The sequence below is a fragment of the Geotrypetes seraphini genome, chromosome 16 (genome assembly GCF_902459505.1).
Source record: "Geotrypetes seraphini chromosome 16, aGeoSer1.1, whole genome shotgun sequence".
NCBI classification, from domain to species: Eukaryota; Metazoa; Chordata; class Amphibia; order Gymnophiona; family Dermophiidae; genus Geotrypetes; species Geotrypetes seraphini.
This window is the reverse complement of record NC_047099.1, coordinates 27,150,021-27,171,015: the sequence shown is the minus strand read 5'-3', so window position 1 is coordinate 27,171,015 and position 20,995 is coordinate 27,150,021. Positions and strand designations below refer to the sequence as shown.

Below are 20,995 nucleotides of genomic sequence, written 5' to 3'. Positions count from 1 at the left end.
ATCTTTCACACAGGAATATGACAAAGATAAAAAAGAAATAGCAGCTTTAAAAAATCAAATGGTGGACATGGAAAACCGAGGAAAAAGAAAGAACATAAGAATTTTGGGGCTGGCTGAAAATATTGAAGGAGGAGATCCTGTACAATTCCTAGAAAATCTGTTACCTAAACTGCTTCAGCTCAACTCAAAATGGCCGTTAGAAATTGAAAGAGCCCACAGAATCCCCACAAGAAAGCCAGTAAATCAGGCTGCTCCAAGACCTTTGATATTCAAGGTATTACGGTATCAACAAGCTCAAGAAATATTAAAAATGGCAAAAGCAAATAAAAACTTGAACTATAAAGGATCAAAACTGATTTTAGTACCGGATTTTGCTAAATATACTGCTAACATAAGAAAACAATTCCTCACATACAGACAGCAGCTGAAAGAAAAAGGATACATATATGGATTATATTATCCATCCACTATGAGAGTATCCAGTGGAAATAAATCCATATACTTTCAAGACCCGGAAAAACTGAAAGAATTTCTGACACAAAAAGATCCTAAGTTTATATAAAAAACAGAACAATTCAGCTGAAGAAAGAAGAAAGAAGAAAGAAGAAAGAAGGGAAAATAAAGAAGATTATTAAAAGAATGTTATAAACTGGAAATATAATTTATTGAAATAATGGATGCAATAATATAACAATATTTAAAAATTAGCATCCACAATCATTAATATCATTAATTATTATTAATATTATTAAAAAAAAAAAATATATATTAATATTATCAAAATATAAATAAATTAATTATTTTAAAAAAAAAAAAATATATATATAAAATATAAGTTTTAATCAAAATAGATAATATATTCAATTATATAGCATATTAAATTATTATGATAAAGGATTAATGAAATGATTTACAATGAAATTATCATTAAAATATTGAAAGGAAAAATTTATAATTGTTATATTGAGAATAAGATTTAAAAATGAAATATATTATATTATATTAATTATTATAAAACAATATTTTAACACTGTATAAGAAAATTATAATTTTATGAAATATATACAAGAAAATAATTGATTATTGACAGAAATAATTAATAAAATAGATGTCTAATATAAAATTTTTATTTGATTTAATTATTCAGTCATATTAACTTATTATGAAAAATAAGAAAATAATGTATTTGAATGATAGATAATTAATAAAAGATGAATTTATTATAAAACTTATTTACTGACATAAAATGTATATTTTAATCAATTATTCATTCAAATTAATTCAGTATGAAGATGATCTATGAAAACGATTGAAATGCATTATAATTAAGATTAATATTATATATTATATAATACTGGATATATTTAAGTTATATGACGATATAGATATAGATATATATAGAGAATAAGAGCTATATTTGAAATATGTTTATTTATTAGAAATATTATATTACAAGTATGCATGATATTGAATTTAATTTTATAATTCAAATATATTTAATTCTCAGTAAATTTATAAAATTTTATAGATTAAATGAATATAATTTTTAATAATATAAGGGTGGAAGTATATAGAATGTATTGAATTCAGAAATATATTTTAAATAATATAATGTATTATTAGTTGCCTGGAGATGGAGATGTAGATTTTGCATGACCAATGCGTGTTCCAAATCAGAATAAGATAATGGGTGGGAGGGGAGGGAAAATAATGGGTGGGTTAAGGGATAAATTTTCAATGAATGTGCTAGGAGCTAATCATGTAAACAATCATAGAATATTGATTAAGTATAATTATTAATTAGATGGATCTAAAAATGTATTCGCTGAATGTCAATGGTTTAAATCATCCTATTAAGAAGAAGAAATTATTATCGTTCCTTAAAAATCAAAATGCGGATATTTATTTTATTCAAGAAACTCATCTTTCGGAAATTGAATCAAAAAAATTATCTGGAGGTTTTATTTCTAAATGTTTATTTGCACCGGCTTTAAAGAAAAAAGCTGGAGTGGCTGTTCTAATAAATAAAAAATGTAATGCAGATTTTAAACTAATTAATTATGATCCCTTAGGAAGATGGGTGCATGTCGAAATGGTTCTGGGAAATACTACCCTGAATTTATTCAATTTATATGCTCCTAATACGAATCAAATGGAGTTTTTTAAACAAATTCAACAATTGCTCTTACCACTGGCTACATCTAATTTAATAGTAGCAGGGGATTTCAATGCTGTAATGGATCCGATATTGGATAAAAAACCAAGTAAAGTTATGAAATCATTAGGCTTAGATAATTTGATACTATCTTGTGATTTAGTAGATATATGGCGAATTCTTCATTTTAATGATCAGGAATTTTCTTTTTGTTCTCAGGTCCATAAATCCTTTTCACGAATTGATTATATATTTGTTTCTAATAATATAGCGCAGCGTGTCTTAAAAGCAGTAATTGATCCCATTATAATTTCAGATCATGCTGGTGTGTGGATTAATCTTCAAAATTATGATGCTGAAAACTCTGATTTAATTTGGAGATTTAATAATGATTTATTAGCGGATTCAAAATTTCTTGAAGATTTCAAAATAAAAATGCAAGAATTCTTTCAATTTAATGAATCAGATGATATTAATGCTGAGATCTTATGGGATGCTTTTAAAGCAACTATGAGAGGAAATATTATTTCATATTCAACATTTATTAACAAACAAAAAAAAAAACAATTTATTGAGATGGGAAAGCAAATTAAATTATTAGAAAATAAATTAATTGAGAAATGGGAAAATAATACATTACAAGAATTATTAAAATTAAAAGTTAAATACAATGAAATTTCTTCTCAAATTGTGAGGAAAGACATTTTCAATAAACAAGTACAATATTATGGAAATTCAAATAAAGCTGGTAAATTATTAGCAAACTTTCTAAAAGCAAAGAAAAGAAAATCTAAGATTATTGCAATTAAAGATATAAAAGGTAACACACATACCAACACAAAAGATATTATAACACAATTTCTTGATTTTTATAAAGAATTATATACTTCCAATTCTTATAAAAATAAAGAACAAGATGGATTAACTTTTTTAAATTCATATATTGGACCAAATATTCCAGATCATATAAAAGGAAGTTTAGAAGAACCTATATCTTTAAAAGAATTAGAAACAGCATTGAAGTCTCTTAGAGTTGGATCCGCTCCAGGTGGAGATGGGTATACTGTTGAATTTTATAAATTTTTTCAAAATATCATATTACCACATCTGTTAAATTTATATCAATATCAAATAAAGAATGGAAAAATTTCTGGTACTATGGCAGAATCGATAATTATAGTCTTACCAAAACCAAACAAAGATCCTACTCTGGTTTCAAATTACAGGCCTATTTCATTATTGAATGTGGATAACAAATTAATGGCTAAAGTATTAGCATTAAGATTGGCAAAAGCTCTTCCTTTCATTATTGATGTACATCAAACAGGATTTATTGCTAAAAGACATTCATCAAATAATACTAGATTAGCATTCCACTCATTAAATTTAGCAAAAAATATAAATGATCCAGCTTTTTTAATATCTTTAGATGCAGAAAAAGCTTTTGACAGAGTGGAATGGAATTTTATATATCAAGCTTTACAATGGTTTGGTATAGGATCCGGTTTTATTGAAATGATTCAGACATTGTATAGCTCTCCTGGAGCAAGATTATATATTAATAATAATTTATCAAATAAATTTAACTTGCACAGGGGAGTTAGACAAGGATGCCCTCTGTCTCCTTTACTTTTTGATATTGTCCTAGAACCTTTATTAATTGCAATAAACAAAACTAAGGAGATAGAGGGAATATCATTTAACAATTTTGAATTTAAAATATCTGCATATGCAGATGATATATTATTATATTTAAGAAAACCGGAAACTACTATTCCATGTATACTTAATTTAATAGAAACATATGGTACTTTTTCTGGATATAAAATTAATTGGAATAAATCTGAAATTCTCCCAATAAATGTTCATTGTACCAAAGGATTATTTGACCCATATTCATTTATTTGGAAAGATGATGGTATAAAATACTTAGGAATTATGATCAAAAATACAATTGAAGACACAGTCAAAGAGAACGAAAAACTTTTATTGAAAAAAATAACAGAAATGTGTGAGCAATGGAATCCATTACATCTTTCTTGGTGGGGAAGAATTCAAACAATTAAAATGATGATATTGCCTGTGGTTTGTTACCAAATGAGTATGATTCCAATATTTTTTCAGGGGTCATTTTATAAAAAACTTAACAATATTCTTACAAAATTTGTTTGGTGTGGGAAAAGATCAAGAATCGCTTTAGTATCATTACAAAGACCAATTATGGAAGGGGGGGTAAATTTTCCAAATTTTTATAGGTATCATCAAGCCTATATCTTAAGACAGGGTATGTATTGGATCCTCCCAGAGCTTCTTGAAAATGTACCAGATTGGCTATATTTAGAATGGCGGCTCCTGTTCCCTTTATATCCAGAACAGTTAATAACTATAACAATGCCTAAAAGATACAAAGACCACAGAATTTTATTTGACACTTGGAAAACATTGAGATATATTAGTAATCTATCACCTGAACCTATTGCTAAATCTCTAAATCAATCAATATGGATAAACTCCAGGATCAGAATTGGCGGATTTAAAATCGTCTGGAAACAATGGATAAATGCAGGAATAAGAACATTGAATGATATCATATCAGAAGGTTCACTGCTTAGTTTTTCACAATTGCAAAATAAATTTGGATTAAATAAATCACAATATTTTAAATGGATGCAATTGAAGCAGGCCATTCAGGTAGGGTTCCCTGAATGGAAAAATCTAAATAATCAATATAGTCTACAGGTTCTATGTTTCCAGACGGATTTGTTGGGTCACCAAGCCGCAAAATGGTACAAATTGATATATGGATTTTTAAATAAAAAAAAGAAAACAGGTCTTAGGGATATTTGGAGTATTGAGATAGGTCAGACAATTTCTGAATCTCAATGGCCACGATTTTGGTCCTGGAGATTAAGATCTACAAGGTCAGCATCTATGAATCAAACATGGTTATTTTTATTACATAGAGTATTCTGGACCCCAACGCGCCTGCAAAAAATAGATAGTACTAGATCTAATAGATGCTGGCATTGTAAATTGGAAATAGGGACGTTAGATCATTTAATCTTTTTTTGTCCCTTTGTAAACGCATTTTGGAATTTAATTTGGCCCCAAATTAATAAGTTACTAGAGAATCACGTAGGACTCTCGTATGACACCATATTATTTGGTACTGCAATGAGAACTAAGAGTCCGATTTCAGCAAATAATAATAAGCTATTACTAATACTAACAGGAGTCGCCATGCAACAAATTACTCAAAATTGGAAAGATTACACCAAATTAAATTATACGTTCTGGTGGAATTCTGTTTGTCATATTTATAAAATGGAAAAAATAATAGCGTTACAACAGGGAAATCATCTTAATTTTAACAAAATTTGGCAACCATTGACAAAATATTCTAATGATTAGTTCTTAGCACAATGATAAATAATTATATATGAATGGGGTGGGATTTGACTAATTAATGGAAATATACTATATAAAAAGGGGATGGGAATTATATTTTATATACTAATGTATAATCTTTATCATATTATATTTTAAATATGATGTATTATTAATGATAATATTTTAAATATGTAAAAAAACTTTATTGTATATTATATTACTCAAATATTGTAAGAATGGAAAATTTATAAATAAAAATTTAAAAAAAAAAAAAAAAAAAAAAAAAAAAAATCTTTATTCATTTTCCTATCTTACAACAAGTATATAATATTCAATCAGAGAATTCTTACAAATCACTTGACAGTCAAACTGAGTTCCACCAAAAATTATAGTTCAATCTGTCATAATTTTTCCAATTATGTGTAATTTGCTGTACTGCTACTCCAGTCATTATAAATAAAAGTTTATTGTTATTTGATGAAATTTGACTTCGAGCTCTCATTGCCCTATATATAAGATGGAGCGTACATTTGCAACACAAAAAGGATATATGGATAAGTTCAAGAAGATTTGGGGACCATTAACAGATTTTTGCAATGACTGATTTTAATTTTTTCCCATAATAAGATAATGGTTAAAGAAGGGAGGGAGGGAAGGGGTAAAGAATTTATTCTCTTTATTATACATTATAAAAAATATATCATAATGAATGAATGATAGTCCTATGAGAAATTAATGTGATAAAGGGAGGGAAAAGGGTTCATAATTAAATAATAATTGATAAAATCATTACAATATATATGTTATATAAATTCATAAGAAAAATAATATAAAATATGGTTTATATAAAATACATTATAGAGATATCAAGTGTATTGTTAAGATAAATGTATGGAAAATTTATAACACTTGTTGATATGTGAAAAAATCAATAAAAAACTTAAAAAAAAAAAAATAAGGGGAGGGAAAGGGTTTCATAGTTGAATAATAGTTGATAAAATTATTATATTTTATATGATGTCTAAAATTATAGTAAGGATTATATAAGATATATTGTATGTACAATATGTTATGAAGATATCAAGTGTATACTTAAGGTAATTGTATGAATCTTTATGACACACTTGTTGTAAAATGAAAAAATTAATAAAAATGTTAAACAAGTAAAAAAAAAAATCACTTGACAGTCTTATCTATTATTATCAAAAGCATATAAAAGAACCCCTCCCTCACCCATCCCATCCATTAAGAATAAACCAATTCATGAATCATTTTCAAACATACAATTTCAGTAGGGTGGGGGGTGGGGATATATACTTTTGTTCTTGATGATATGATTTAAGATTTTCAAGTGTTAAATTGAAATTTAATGGATATATTATTGTACACTTGTTTATGATTTAAAATGAATAAAGAATAAAAAAAAAAAGAATAAACCAATTAAAACACATATCATACATCCCTAATCCCACACTAATTATACTCTTATATAATAAAAAGGTGTCCAAGGTGTCTAATCATTAGAACATGCAATCAATGGCCCCCAAATCTTTTTGAAACTATTATAATTTCCTTGCTGTATAGCAAGCACTCTCTCCATTTTATAAATATGAATGACTGAATTCCATCAAAAGGTATAATTAAGTTTAGTATAATCTTTCCAATTTCCAGTAATATGTTGAATGGCAACCCCCCGTCAGTATTAACAAAAGTTTATTGTTATTTGATGAAATTTGACTCTTTAATCTCATAGATGTTCCAAATAAAATAGTATCATAGGATAGGGCAACATGATTTTCTAACATTGAATTAATTTGGGACCAAATTAACTTCCAAAAGGCATTGACAATGGGACAGAAAAAAAGTAAATGATCTAGAGTCCCAGCATCTAAATTACAATGCCAGCATCTATTAGACCTAGAGCTGTCCAACTTCTGTAATATTATTTGTATAGCTACTGTATTGCATTTTTGTTAACTTTAGAAACTCAATAAAGATTTTTTTTTTATTGAGTTTCTAAAGCTAACAAAAATGCAATACAGTAGCTATAAAAAGAGCATTGAGATTAAGCATCAAATTAATGCATCTCAGAGGCCACGTATTTGGTCCTGGAGGTTGAAGTGTACAATGTCTGCTTCTATGAGGCAAACATGGTTTTTCCTGTTGCATAGAGTACTCTGGACCACTGTTCGTTTACAAAAATTGGATTGCTCTAGGTCTAATAGGTGTTGGCATTGTAACCTTGATGCTGGAACTTTAGATCACTTGTTGTTTTATTGTCCATTCATTAAAAATTTTTGGATTTCTATTTGGGATCAAATAAATAATTTAATGGAAAATTATGTAGCATTATCATACGACACAATTTTATTTGGCATGCTGATGAGAGCTAAGCCTCAAATATCTGCTAATAATAATAAGCTTTTGATGATATGGACAGGAGTTGCCATTCAACAAATAACGTATAACTGGAAAGATTGTACAAGTCTTCCCCAAGGACTAGGTTGAGAACCAATGGGCTACTTTGTCCCCAAGAACTCCCAGTCTGTCTAGCTTTCAGGCTATCCACAATGCAAATGCATGAGATATATTTGCAAGCACTGGGAAGGGACTGTTTTCTAGCCCCTCCTTTGATAAAGGCAGAGAAAGGGTAGCAAAGGGTGGCAAATACCACCACCCTTTGGCTTATCTAGTCTGTCTATTCATATTGACTATTAATTTCTACGATACCTTCTCCTCCCTTAGCTTCTCCCATGCTTTCTTGAATTCAGATAGTCTTTGCCTCCACCATCTCTTGAGAGGCCTTTCTCTGCATCCATCACCTTTTCTGTACAGACGTGTTTTCTTAGATTGCTGGTGGTCTGTGTCCTTTCATCTTCATTCTATACTCCCCTATTCTAGAGCTTCCTTTTAATCCCAAGAGATTTGAGTCCTGTGCATTAATCTTTTCCAGAGAAGGGAAAATGGTCACACTCTATAGAACTTGAGGTTGCAGGGAGGAAGACTTAGGAGTAATGTAAGGAAATTCATTTTCACGGAGAGATTGGCAGATGCCTGGAATTCCCCCTCCCCTACCCTCCCCAGACGGAAGTGGTGGAGAGGAATTATTGAATTATTGTTTCTGGTGGAATTCAGTATGTCATGTGTTTAAAATGGAAATAGCGTTGGCAGTTCAAAAAGGTTACTATAAGAAATTTAAGGATGTGTGGGGGCCATTTTTAAATTATTATAATGAATAATTTACACTTTCCCAATTTTAATTCTTACATGTGGATTGGGGGGGTTGGATTTCTATTAATAATATATATGAATGATAAGATATTATATTCATGTGGTATATTTTTTGTTGTATATGGAAGTGGGAGGGGGTGGGGGTTATATCTTTTTGGTGTATGATATGGTAGATTTTCAAGTGATATTGTATTCTAATTGTTTGATATTTACTGTACACTTGTTTGTGAATTATAAAATGAATAAAGAATTAAAAAAAAAAAAAAAGAGATTTTTTTTTAAAGGATTTTGCAGCCCATAATGCGTGACTCTGCATTTTTTGGCATTAAATCTTAGTTGCCAAATTCTAGACCATTCTTCAAGCTTTGCCAGGTCATTCCTCATCCTTTTGCAGATTTTGGTATCATCCCCAGAGAAGCAAACCTTGCAGACAGCCCTTCAGCAACATAACCTACAAAAGTGTTGAAGGGGGCCGGTGAAATCAGCACAACAGTAACTGGCACTTCTGTCCTTGGAGTAGGTAGATGCCAGTTACCATTGCTCTTTGTTTCTTCCCTCTTAACCAGTTTATGCACACGTTGACAATGCGGCATTGTGCGAAGGGTTTTGTTAAGTCACAATACCCCCATGACTAGTGCTCTCCTCCAATCAAACTCTCTGGTCATCTAGTCAACAAAAAGAATCAGATTACCAGTAGCTGTAAAATAAAAATACCTTGAAATAAGGTCCCTTCCCTATTCAAGCTTGCTACCAGTGCTCTCAATACAACCTGCTGCCAAGATGCTACATAATGACTACCTGAGCTGACTGCCTGCACTACATATACTGTCTCTCTTGCCTGAACTTGCTGCCCGCCCTTTTTGATACTACGCTCAGTACTTGGACTGCTCTCTGCTCTGTTGCCCTGTCCTGTTAACTGTTCCTTTTGTTTTCCTCCAGGTATTTGATAAGCGTCGTCTCCTCACTCCCAAGTGTCCTGCTGAGCAGATTCTGATGTCGACCAACTCACAACTGAAACTGTACACAAACAGGTAACAGCTGAGTGGGCTCCACTCTGGAGCCATTTCCTTCTACTGCTGTGAGGATCTTCTCAGGCTGATAGTAGATGTACTACTGAGAATAACTTCAGTGGCAGAGAGAAGTCCTGCCTCTCCATTCTACATTACAAATGCTAAGATTCTCTCTTCTTAAGCATCTCTCCAGACCGGCACAACTTCACTGATGGGTAATAGTTCACTATGACCAGAATATTATTTGCAGTATTCTGAAAATATATGGGAATATTTTAATACTTAGCTTGCCAGTCCAGTATCTTCCTGTTGGCCATGTAAACAGTGTTATCCCAGGACAAGCAGGCAGCATATTCTCACATGTGGTGACATCATCCATGAAGCCCCGGTACAGACAGCTTTAAAAGTGCATCACTACTTTATTTTTTTTGATACACTTGTTGTAAGATGTAAAATGAATAAAGAATTTAAAAAAGAACTTAAGAGAGTTCACAAACTGCCCTCATCGCACATGCGCGAGTGCCTTTCCGCCCGACACAGGCTCGCAGTACCTCAGTTAGTTTTCCATGGAGCTAAAAAGTCGTGTTTTCTAACGCTGTTCAAATTTTGTGTATTTTACCTTCCCGCTCACACGTTATTCTTCTTTTCTTTTAATGTTACTTAAAAAAAAAGGTGGGGAAATTTTTTTCCTCTGTTTTTGTCTTGCAGGCTTTGCCCGACGAAGCCTTTTCTTTTCCTCAGCCATTGAGTTCGATTTGGCTGAGGCGCTCTTTTCTTCGATGTCCTGGTCGTTAACGGATTTTAAAAAGTGCTGCAGGTGCTAAAGGCAAATTTCCATCACTGAGCCCCTCGGTTGGTGCTTGCAGTGCCTTGGCCTGGAGTACCATGTAGAATCTTGTGCTCAGTGTTCTACCCTGCAGAAATGTTCCATCAAGAGCCGGAAACTTCTTTTAAAAAAACAACAACAAATCTTTATTCATTTTTTTCATGTTACAACAAGTGTATCAAGAAATAACATTTGAACTTAAAAACATCACTTCATATTCTATTACAATCAACTTAAATTAATGAAATTATAACCCCCTCCCTCCTATCCCTCCCATATCATATGCATTCACATATATTATACAATATAATCTTTCCTATTAATCCAAACATTTAATAAAGAATCAGAACCCCCCCATCCCTATCCCATCATTTCAATTGTATTATTAAGAGAAAATGTTCACTACTCATTACAATAATCTGTTAATGGTCCCCAAATATCTCGAAATTTACTAAAATATCCTTTCTGTGTGGCTAATGTTCTTTCCATTTTATATAGATGACATAAAGAATTCCACCAAAAACTGTACCGTATTTTCACGTAGATAACGCGCACCCGTGTAAAACGCGCACACGGGTATAGCGCGCGAAAAACACAAATTTATGTACAGAAATTTTTATATACCGCGCATGCTGCCCGACTCTCCCGTCACCGCCCGACTCTCCTTTCGCCCGCCCCGACTCTCCTCTGGCCACCCCGACTCTCCTCTCCCCCGCCCCGACTCTCCTCTCCCCCTTGAAGTCCTGTCCCCACCCTGAAAGCCTGATGCCCCCCCCCGACGTCTGATTCACCCCTCCCACCGCAGGACCGCTCGCACCCCCACCCTGAAGGGCTGCTCGCACGCACCCGCACCCCAACCCCGAAGGACCGCTCGCACGCACTCCTACCCGCACCCCCACCCTGAAGGACCGCTCGCACCCCCACAGCCTCCCGATCCCCCTCCCCATCATGTAGAAGCTCCTACCGGTGTCCTGCTGCTTCCTCTTGGCGGTCCCGACTCCCCGACACGATCGGGGCAAGAGGGAGCTCAAGCCCTCTTGCCCCAGCCAACCGCGGCACCCCCGACACGATCGGGGCAAGAGGGAGCTCAAGCCCTCTTGCCCCCCCGACTCCCCGACACGATCTTGGCAAAAGGGAGCCCAAGCCCTCTTGCCCCACCGACTCCCCAACTCCCCGACAATATCGGGCCAAGAGGGAGCCCAAGTCCTCCTGGCCCTGGCGACCATCCCCCCCCCCCTCCCGCTAGTTGTTCGGGCCAGGAGGGAGCCCAAACCCTCCTGGCCACGGCGACCCCCTACCCCCACCCCGCACTACATTACGGGCAGGAGGGATCCCAGGCCCTCCTGCCCTCGACGCAAACCCCCCTCCCCCCAACAACCGCCCCCCCCAAGAACCTCCGACCGCCCCCCAGCCGACCCGCAACCCCCCCTGGCCGACCCCCACGACACCCCCACCCCCCTTCCCCGTACCTTTGTGTAGTTGGCCGGACAGACGGGAGCCAAACCCGCCTGTCCGGTAGGCAGCCAACGACGGAATGAGGCCGGATTGGCCCATCCGTCCCAAAGCTCTGCCTACTGGTGGGGCCTAAGGCGCCTGGGTCAATCAGAATAGGCCCAGGAGCCTTAGGTCCCTCCTGGGGGCGGGGCCTTGGGCACATGGTCGGGTTGGGCCCATGTGCCTCAGGCCCCGCCCCCAGGTGGGACCTAAGGCTCCCGGGCCTATTCTGATTGGCCCAGGCTCATTAGGCCCCACCAGTAGACGGAGCTTTGGGACGGATGGGCCAATCCTGCCTCATTCCGTCGTTGGCTGCCTGCTGGACAGGCGAGTTTGACTCCCGTCTGTCTGGCCAACTACACAAAGGTACGGGGAAGGGGGTGGGGGTGTCGTGGGGGTCGGCCAGGGGGGTCGCGGGTAGGCTGGGGGGGCGGTCGGAGGTTCTTGGGGGGGGCGGTCCTTGGGGGGAGGGGGGTTTGCGTCGAGGGCAGGAGGGCCTGGGATCCCTCCTGCCCGTAATGTAGTTTGGGGTGGGGGTAGGGGGTCGCCGTGGCCAGGATGGATTGGGCTCCCTCCTGGCCCGATATTGTTGGGGAGTCGGCGGGGCAAGAGGGCTTGGGCTCCCTTTTGCCCCGATCGTGTCGAGGAGTCGGGGGGGCAAGAGGGCTTGAGCTCCCTCTTGCCCCGATCGTGTCGGGTGTCGGGACCGCCAAGAGGAAGCAGCAGGACACCGGTAGGAGCTTCTACATGATGAGGGGGGGGGGTCGGGCGGCTGTGGGGGTGCGAGCGGTCCTTCAGGATGGGGGTGCGGGTGGGAGTGCGTGCGAGCGGTCCGTGGGGGTGGGGGTGCATGCGAGCGGTCCTTCGGGGTGGGGGTGCGGTCCTGCGGGGGGGGTGAATCGGACGTCGGGGGGGGGACTATGTAAAAAAAATTTTGTACAACGCGCTCACGTGTATACCGCGCAAGGGTATGCGCGGTACGTAAAAACCACGTATAACGCGCGCGTTATATGCGAGAAAATATGGTAATTTAATCTGCTCCAATTTTCCCAATTAAATGTAATCTGTTGAATGGCAACTCATGTCATAATAAGTAAAAGCTTATTGTTTTTTTGAAGAAATCTGACTCTTCACTCTCATTGACATGCCAAATAAAATAGTATCAAACGTTAAAGCCACCGGATTTTCTAATAACCTATTTATTTGGGCCCATATTGATTTCCAAAAAGCCAAAATAAATGGGCAGTAGAATAATAGATGATCTAAAGTCCCAGCTTCGAGATGACATCTCTTAGACTTAGAGAGATCTAATTTTTGTAAACGAACAGGGGTCCAAAATGCTCTGTGTAACAGAAAAAGACAAGTTTGTCTCATAGATGCAGATACTATACATCTCATCCTCCAAGACCAAAATCATGGCCATTGAGATGCAGTAATTTGATGCTTAATCTCAATACTCCAAATGTCCCAAAGACTAGTTTTTGTTTTTTTATTCATAAATCCAGATATCAATTTATACCACTGTCAAGTGATGTGTAAAAGTTTTAAATTATGTAATATTGTGTACTTGATGTAAGACGAAAAACAAATAAAGAATTTGAAAAAAAAAAAATCAGTGTTTATCCAGGGGAAGGGGAGGGTGGGAATATAGGTTTCTAAAATGAATTCTTATCTTTCTTGAGGGTATGGGAGGGGGGAGGGTATTTTTCGGGTTCTGATAACAGTTTCTAAATGTTTAATATATGGATAACCTCATTCACATCCCAAGCTTCTTCCTCCGTATACAGTATTATTCAACTTTTATTTCAGATATATAAGCATTTCTAATGATTTTCTAATGGACCTCAGAACCATCCACCTCCAACCGTTATAATATGCTTTTTAAACGGGGAGTACTGAGTGTATATCTCCTCACCGGTCCAACTTTGAAATTTTTCTAAATAAATTTTCAATCTTTCAATCTTAATACTTAACTCATTGAGATTGTACTTATCTCTAAAATGCAGCGGTAGGACTCGACATGTTTTGCTTCCGCTTCGTCAGGGATCCATACTACAAATAAATGATAGATCATATCAGTACAATACCAGCAATATCTTACTTTAAAGCCTACTTTTGCCCCATTTTTACATTTACTCACCATAAGCCGCTCATTCATCCCGCTCTAAAGTTTTTCAGCCTATCTTTGTGTTTCAACTGTAATATATGGATAAGACATATTTGTTATAGGGTACTTATGAGAACCAATGAATAATTTGATTGATAATGTGGGGTGGGGGGAGGGATTTTACTCTTTAAGTCATGTAAGGATGCTAAGTGTTGTTTAACATGTAAAATGTTTTATTTACTGTTTTCACTTATTGAAGGTGTTAAAAATGAATAAAGAATATTAAAAAAAAAAGTATGACAAAATTATTTAACATATCTATTTATACTTTTATAAATTCCTCCCAGTTTACTTTTTCAAATGTATGCCAATGTAGATCTGCCAAAACATTATTTGGATTCCCTGTTATAGATATTCCCCAATCCTTGGGAACAGGTAAAAAGTGATATTTAATTCCCTGTAATTTTTCTATGAAACAATTAGCCAATTGTTGGGCTGTTTGTAATTTGTCTATCGGAACATTAACCTTTTTCATTGACATTAGTGTAATGTCACTGTATATTATTGGTTTGTATTCAAAGCCTTGTTTTGACTTGTGTTTTGGGTCTTCAGAGAAGGGGTTGCGTCTGTAACCTATCAGATTCTCCAGTGTACCTCCAACTCCTCTGTGGTGGAAGAGGACGGGCAAGGTCTCCTAACTGCTGGAGCTATAACTGGTTCTGCTGTGCTGGAAGTGACTTCGCTGGAGCCATTTGGAGTCAATCAGAGCATCATAACTGGAGTCCGGGTAAGTCTGGGCTCTAATTGGAGAGTGGGTCAAGTCAAAATGAGGCAGGGGAAGTCTGGGTTCTGAACAGAGAGTGGGCCAAGACAGAAGGAGACAGGAGAAGTCTGGGCCATGAGCAAGTTATTTAGGATAGGTTTTTCTGGAGAAAAATAAGTTCCTGGATAGCTCATCTCATCTATTCATTCTCTATCAATATGATAAGAGTGTGGTGTAGTGGTTAGAGCTCATCTCATCTATTCATTTTCTATCAATATGATAAGAGAGTGGTGTGGTTAGAGCTACAGCCTCAGAACCCTGAGGTTCAAACCCTGTGCTGCTCCTTGTGACCCTGGGTAAGTCACTTAATCTTCCACTGCCTCAGGTTTTGTAGACTGTGAGCCTGCCGGGACAGATAGGAAAAATGCTTGAGTACCTGATTTGTAACCCTTTCTGAGCTCCCTTGGGAGGATGGGCTAAAAAATAATAATGGAAGAATAAGTTAATTGCATTAAATGTATCTAAAGTATATCCTACATGTTTCCATGATCTACTGGCTCTGTCTTAGCTCTGCTCTCCTCCAGTTCTGCAGTTAAAGTGCTCTCTCTGCGTCTCCTAACTCTCCATAAGTTTTGCCTCTGATAGGTGGCCCCGGTGCTGTACCTGAGAATTAGCACTGCACCTCGGCTCTACACTTCACGTGGGACCACCCTATCATCCTTTCCTCTAGGAATCACATTAACCTTCACTGTTCACTTCTATGACAGCATCGGAGAGAGATTCCATGCACAAAACACACAGCTTCAGCTTGCTCTGAACAGGTTAGCAGAGTGTTTTGGGATGTCCCTTCTCTCTCCTCTTTGCATCATACAGCTCCCAATGATCCCCTTTCTTCCTCCTCTTCCCCATAGTCTGCAAGAAACCTTTCTCCCCTTATGGAACCTCCAGCAGTTCCCTCTCACTGCTTCCCCTCATACAGCCTCTAGGGATCCATTCTCTTCATACTGCCTCCTTAATCCCTTTTCTCCGATAGACAAGCAGGGTAATGCAGCCCCACTTGTTGGTGAAGTCCCTGGACTGAGCCTGTGCCGTGGAAACTCTCCCCTAGTTCTCTTCCCCTACTGAACATGTGCAGCCACCTTGTTTGTGTAGCTCCACCCCTGAGTTTGACAGTTTTATTTTCCCTTCCAGCCTAAGCAGATCATTCTCTCCCCTTTACCTTGCCTGCCCGACTAAAAACTAAACAGAATAGAACTCACTGTCAACTGACTACATCGATCTCAAAATTACATTCAACAACTAAGCAGTTCATCCGCTAGGATCAATGCTAAAAAAATACAATCAGATTTTCCTCACAGAAAGGTAATCCTTCAAATCAATTTATAATCTACATTATGATAAGATATTATATTTATGTGGTATATCTATTTTGTTGGAAAAGTGATATGGGAGGGGGGAGGGTTAAATTTTCTTGTTGAAAGATTGCTGATTTTCAAGTGATGCTGTATCTTGCGTGTTTGTTATTTATTGTACACTTGTTGTAAATTATAAATGAATAAAGAACTTAAAAAAAAAACAAAAACAAGCGCCAAAGTACTGCGATCATAAATAGTTCAATCGTGGCAACTGTCCCTCAATACCGTGAAGTCGGACTGATGGACAGTGCTTTATTCCGGCTCCGCTTCTCACCTCTGGCGCTGGAAGCTCACCGAGGCTGCTTACATCTGTCACTCCTCCTCCCCCTCAGGGCTCACAAATAGCACCTTCAGAGGCAGGCATGTCTTCCTTGCTGCAGCTGTCAGACAAAAAGAAGGTGGCTGCAGCGGAAAATTTAAAAAAGAAGACAGGGAAGGCTGAAAAAACTGCCTCCTCACTACTTTCTACAGCAAGTCACAGCTCCAAATCTCAGCCTGTGTCTTTGCCTCTCAAGAGTAAAGCTCAACAGACAATGAATTTTGTACTTGAACTGCAGTCAGCCCAGGCTACAGATAAGCAGTTTTCAGGTATGTCTTCAAAGTCCTAACCATCTTCAACTGCAAGAAAGAGGGCTATTCCTCCTCCCACTGTGGTTGAGGGAATTTCCTCACCTAAACAGGCAGTTCTGCCCCAAATCATGTCAGCAGCTGTTTCTCAACCCCGTATGGGGACTCTTCAAGATTTCTTCTCACTGCTACAGGATTTCATAAGAGACAGATCCTCTCTTCCTCAGATCAGCACTTCTTCTCCAGCACTTTCACTGATGGTCCAACAGTCTCCTCTTCAGCCAGACAAGTCTGTATTTTCAAACGTCTGTTGTCCAGACCCTCTTGGTGACCCACCGAATCTTCTCTGGTCCCCTTGTATGTCGCTCTGTCCTTCTCCTCAGCAGCAGTCTTCTCCTTCACATGATTGGGTCGATTCTCCTGATGTCACCACTGCGGCTGCAGATACTCCCTCTCCTGTTCAGCCTGCTCTGCAACCAGACCAAGGAACTATTCATATCCTAAATTTCTTCAAAAGGTCTCCAACCTTATTCGCCTTTCTCAAGTACCGACTCCAGCTGATAAGGATTTCCAAGCGATCCTGCAGTCTTGTATAACTCCTTCAAAGAACTAGGTGTCACTCCCAGTGCATCATTCTTCAAGACCTACAATTAGCTAATTGGAAAAAACCCCAATCCATCTCTACTTTCTCCAGATGCCTGGAGGTGAAATACAAGGTTGAACAAGCACCTGGTCACGATATCCAACAACTTCCACACCACTCCATTGTAGCAGAGTCAGCCATTCATAAAATCAAATCTTCAAGAAGCCAGTTCAACTCAACTCCAGGGAAGGATCACCGCCTCCTCAACTCAGTTGGGCGTAAGGTTTACCAAGGGTCAATGCTCAACTCGAAGATCTTAGCACATCAATTGCAAGTTCTGCATTTCCAACATTCCATTTTGCAACAAATGGACACAGCTTCACCTGCAGAAGTGCAGAATCTACACTTCGCACTGCAGGAATCTACTTATCTCTTCAAAACCAATTATGATGCCTATGATATGAGTTCCAGAACAGCAGTGATAACACTTGTGATTTGTTGCTCAGCATGGCTCAAAGCCTCGGACCTCAGATTGGATCTTCATGATAGACTGGTAGATGCTCCATGTGTGGGAGATAGTCTGTTTGGTGAGCAAGTTAAAGCTACGGTCTCGCAACTTAAAGAGGATTCTACAGCTATGCGAGAACTGTCTGCACATGCTCAAGATAATCTGCAACCTTACTTTAAACCTTCCTCTTCTTTAGCATTCCGGAAATCATACCATCAACAATTTTTCCAGCAATATTACCCTAGGAGGTGTTGTACTCCCTGCTCTGACCCTCTTGCATTATGAAATCAATCTTTTACAGTGTCACAGAAACAACACCCTCGAGACCGTAAGCAACAGCCAGTGATTCAGCTTCCTCCACTCAAAACTCCTAGTTTTTGACCACCTTTCAGTGGGGGGGGGGCAGCTAACACATTTTTTCTCCACATGGCAGAACATCACCACAGACCAGTGGGTCCTGACTATCATCTCTCAAAGCTATTCACTCAATTTCCAGCTTTGTCACATCAATTCCCATCTTCCTCCGCCATCCAACATCCCACATCATCACATTCCGCAGCTGATCAGCTGCATCACTGCTACAGAACAACGCAATAGAGGAAGTACCTCAGCACGAACAGTTGCAAGGGTTCTATTCCAAATTCTTCTCATTCCCAAGAAGACATAAGGTCTCCGACCTATCCTACACCTCCTTCCATTGAATTTTTTTCTCATATCAGAGAAGTTCTCTGTCAACAATCCTTCCTCTGATCAGCCAAAACGATTGGTTAGCTGCCCTGGATCTCAAAGATGCATATAAACATATCCCGATTCATCCTGCCCACTGGAAATTCCTCAGATTCATGTGTCTCAACAAATACTACCAGTATAAAGTTTTGCCTTTGGGCCTATCATCAGTAATACGCTTATTCACAAAATGTCTAGCAGTGGTAGCAGCCAACGTCCGGAAATAACATCACATGGTGTTTCCTTATCTCGACGACTGGCTCCTAATAGCTCACTCCAAGGAGCATCTCTTGCTGACTATTCAAGACACAGTGCATTCTCTCCAAGCACTGGGTTTTCTCATCAATTTTGAGAAATCATACCTACAACCTATGCGTTGCCTCAAGTATATAGACGCACGACTCGACACTGCCACTGCACGAGCTTATCTGCCAGAAGAACGTCATCAAGCAATCATCACTCTGGCACATCACATGCAACAAACTTCCACTCTTTCAGCACGCGACGTATTACGTCTTTAGGGTCACATGGCGGCATCTCTTCCTCTAGTGCCACATGCCAGACTGCACATGCATCCTCTACAATGGCATCTCAAACTCAACTGGAATCAACATTCCCAGTATCTGAACACCTTGATTCCACTTTCAAACAAGGTAAAAGAATCTCTATCCTGGTGGATTTGGTCTTCGGCCCTCAAACAGGGATGCCCATTCCAGCCTCCACCTCCTCTTTTCATCATGACTACAAATGCCTCCAACAAGGGATGGGGAGCGTATCTCAACCACCTTCAGACTCAAGGGGTCTGGTCAGAAAGAGAATTTCACTTCCACATCAACCTACTAGAATGTCGGGCAATTTATTATGCCCTCAGAGCGTTCAGCGAGTATGTAGAAACATAGAACATGCCGGCAGAAAAGGGCCACGGCCCATCCAGTCTGCCCACACTAATGGCCCACCCCCTAACTATCTCCATGAAGAGATCCCACATGCCAATCCCATCTTTTCTTAAAATCTGGCACGCTGCTGGCCTCAATTACCTGTTGTGGAAGATTATTCCAGCGATCAACCACCCTTTCGGTGAAGAAATATTTTCTGGTGTCGCCATGAAATTTCCCACCCCTGATTTTCAACGGATGCCCTCTTGTTGCTGTGGGACCTTTAAGGAAAAAGAGATCCTCTTCCACCTCGATACGGCTTGTGACATATTTGAATGTCTCGATCATGTCTCCCCTCTCTCTGCATTCCTCGAGTGAGTACAGCTGCAACTTACCCAGTCGTTCCTCATATAGGAGATCCTTGAGTCCTGAGACCATCCTGGTGGCCATTTGCTGAACCGACTCAACTCTTCGCACATCTTTTTGATAATGCGGCCTCCAGAATTGTACACAGTATTCCAGATGGGGTCTCGCCATGGATCTGTACAACGGCATTATGACCTCGGGCTTACGGCTGATGAAACTTCTACGGATACAGCCCATGATTTGTCTAGCCCTGGATGAAGCTTTCTCCACTTGATTGGCAGTCTTCATGTCTTTGCTAATGATCACCCCCAAGTCACGTTCTGCTACAGTCCTTGCTAAACTGTAGCAGAACGTGACTTGGGGGTGATCATTAGTGAAGACATAAAGACTGCCACAACACACGACTGCTAGTTCAAACAGACAACCAGATAGCAATGTTCTATCTGAACAAACAAGGGGGTTCAGGATCCTTACCCCTTTGCAGAGAGGCTCATTGTCTATGGACATTTGCTCTCTCCCTCTCTACAGAGATACAAGCAGTATACATTCCAGGGAAAATGAATATCATTGCAGATTCCCTGAGTTGAAAGCTTGACCCTCACAAGTGGACCTCAAACAGGGAGGTTGAGAAGGAAAAAGACCCTTAGGAGGGTATTTATGCTACTGAATCAAACCTACCATAAGGTCTATGAACTGTGCAAAAAGTGCATATTTTCCTGTCAGCACAAATAATACTTTTGCAAGAGGACTTCATCTTTGCCCTAGAAGATGGCAAACATCTGCTGTCTGTGACAAATTGTGAATGTTCTATTCTGGGACATTCCAAGAAATGCTTGGGCCACAAGAAAGCCACAATGTCAGGTCAAGATGACATGGTCAAAATGACATGATCTGTAAATAAAGCTGTTGACAATCTACAAGCAAGATTAGGAGGGAGGGTGAGGGTGCCCACCCTCAGGGATCATTGACCTTAGTATTA

At 38.4% G+C, this 20,995-nt stretch overlaps 1 protein-coding gene across 3 annotated transcripts in view; it reads left to right on the top strand.

Annotated features, from left to right (window-relative positions):
* LOC117349890 (nuclear pore membrane glycoprotein 210-like) overlaps positions 1-20,995 on the top strand; it is a 181,897-nt gene that overhangs the window by 111,577 nt on the left and 49,325 nt on the right. For all 3 annotated transcript variants that reach the window (XM_033923574.1, XM_033923576.1, XM_033923577.1), the window contains 3 exons: positions 9,716-9,807; positions 14,826-15,000; positions 15,622-15,797. In XM_033923574.1, the coding sequence (XP_033779465.1) occupies positions 9,716-9,807; positions 14,826-15,000; positions 15,622-15,797 (443 nt within the window). The remainder of the gene's footprint in view (positions 1-9,715; positions 9,808-14,825; positions 15,001-15,621; positions 15,798-20,995) is intronic.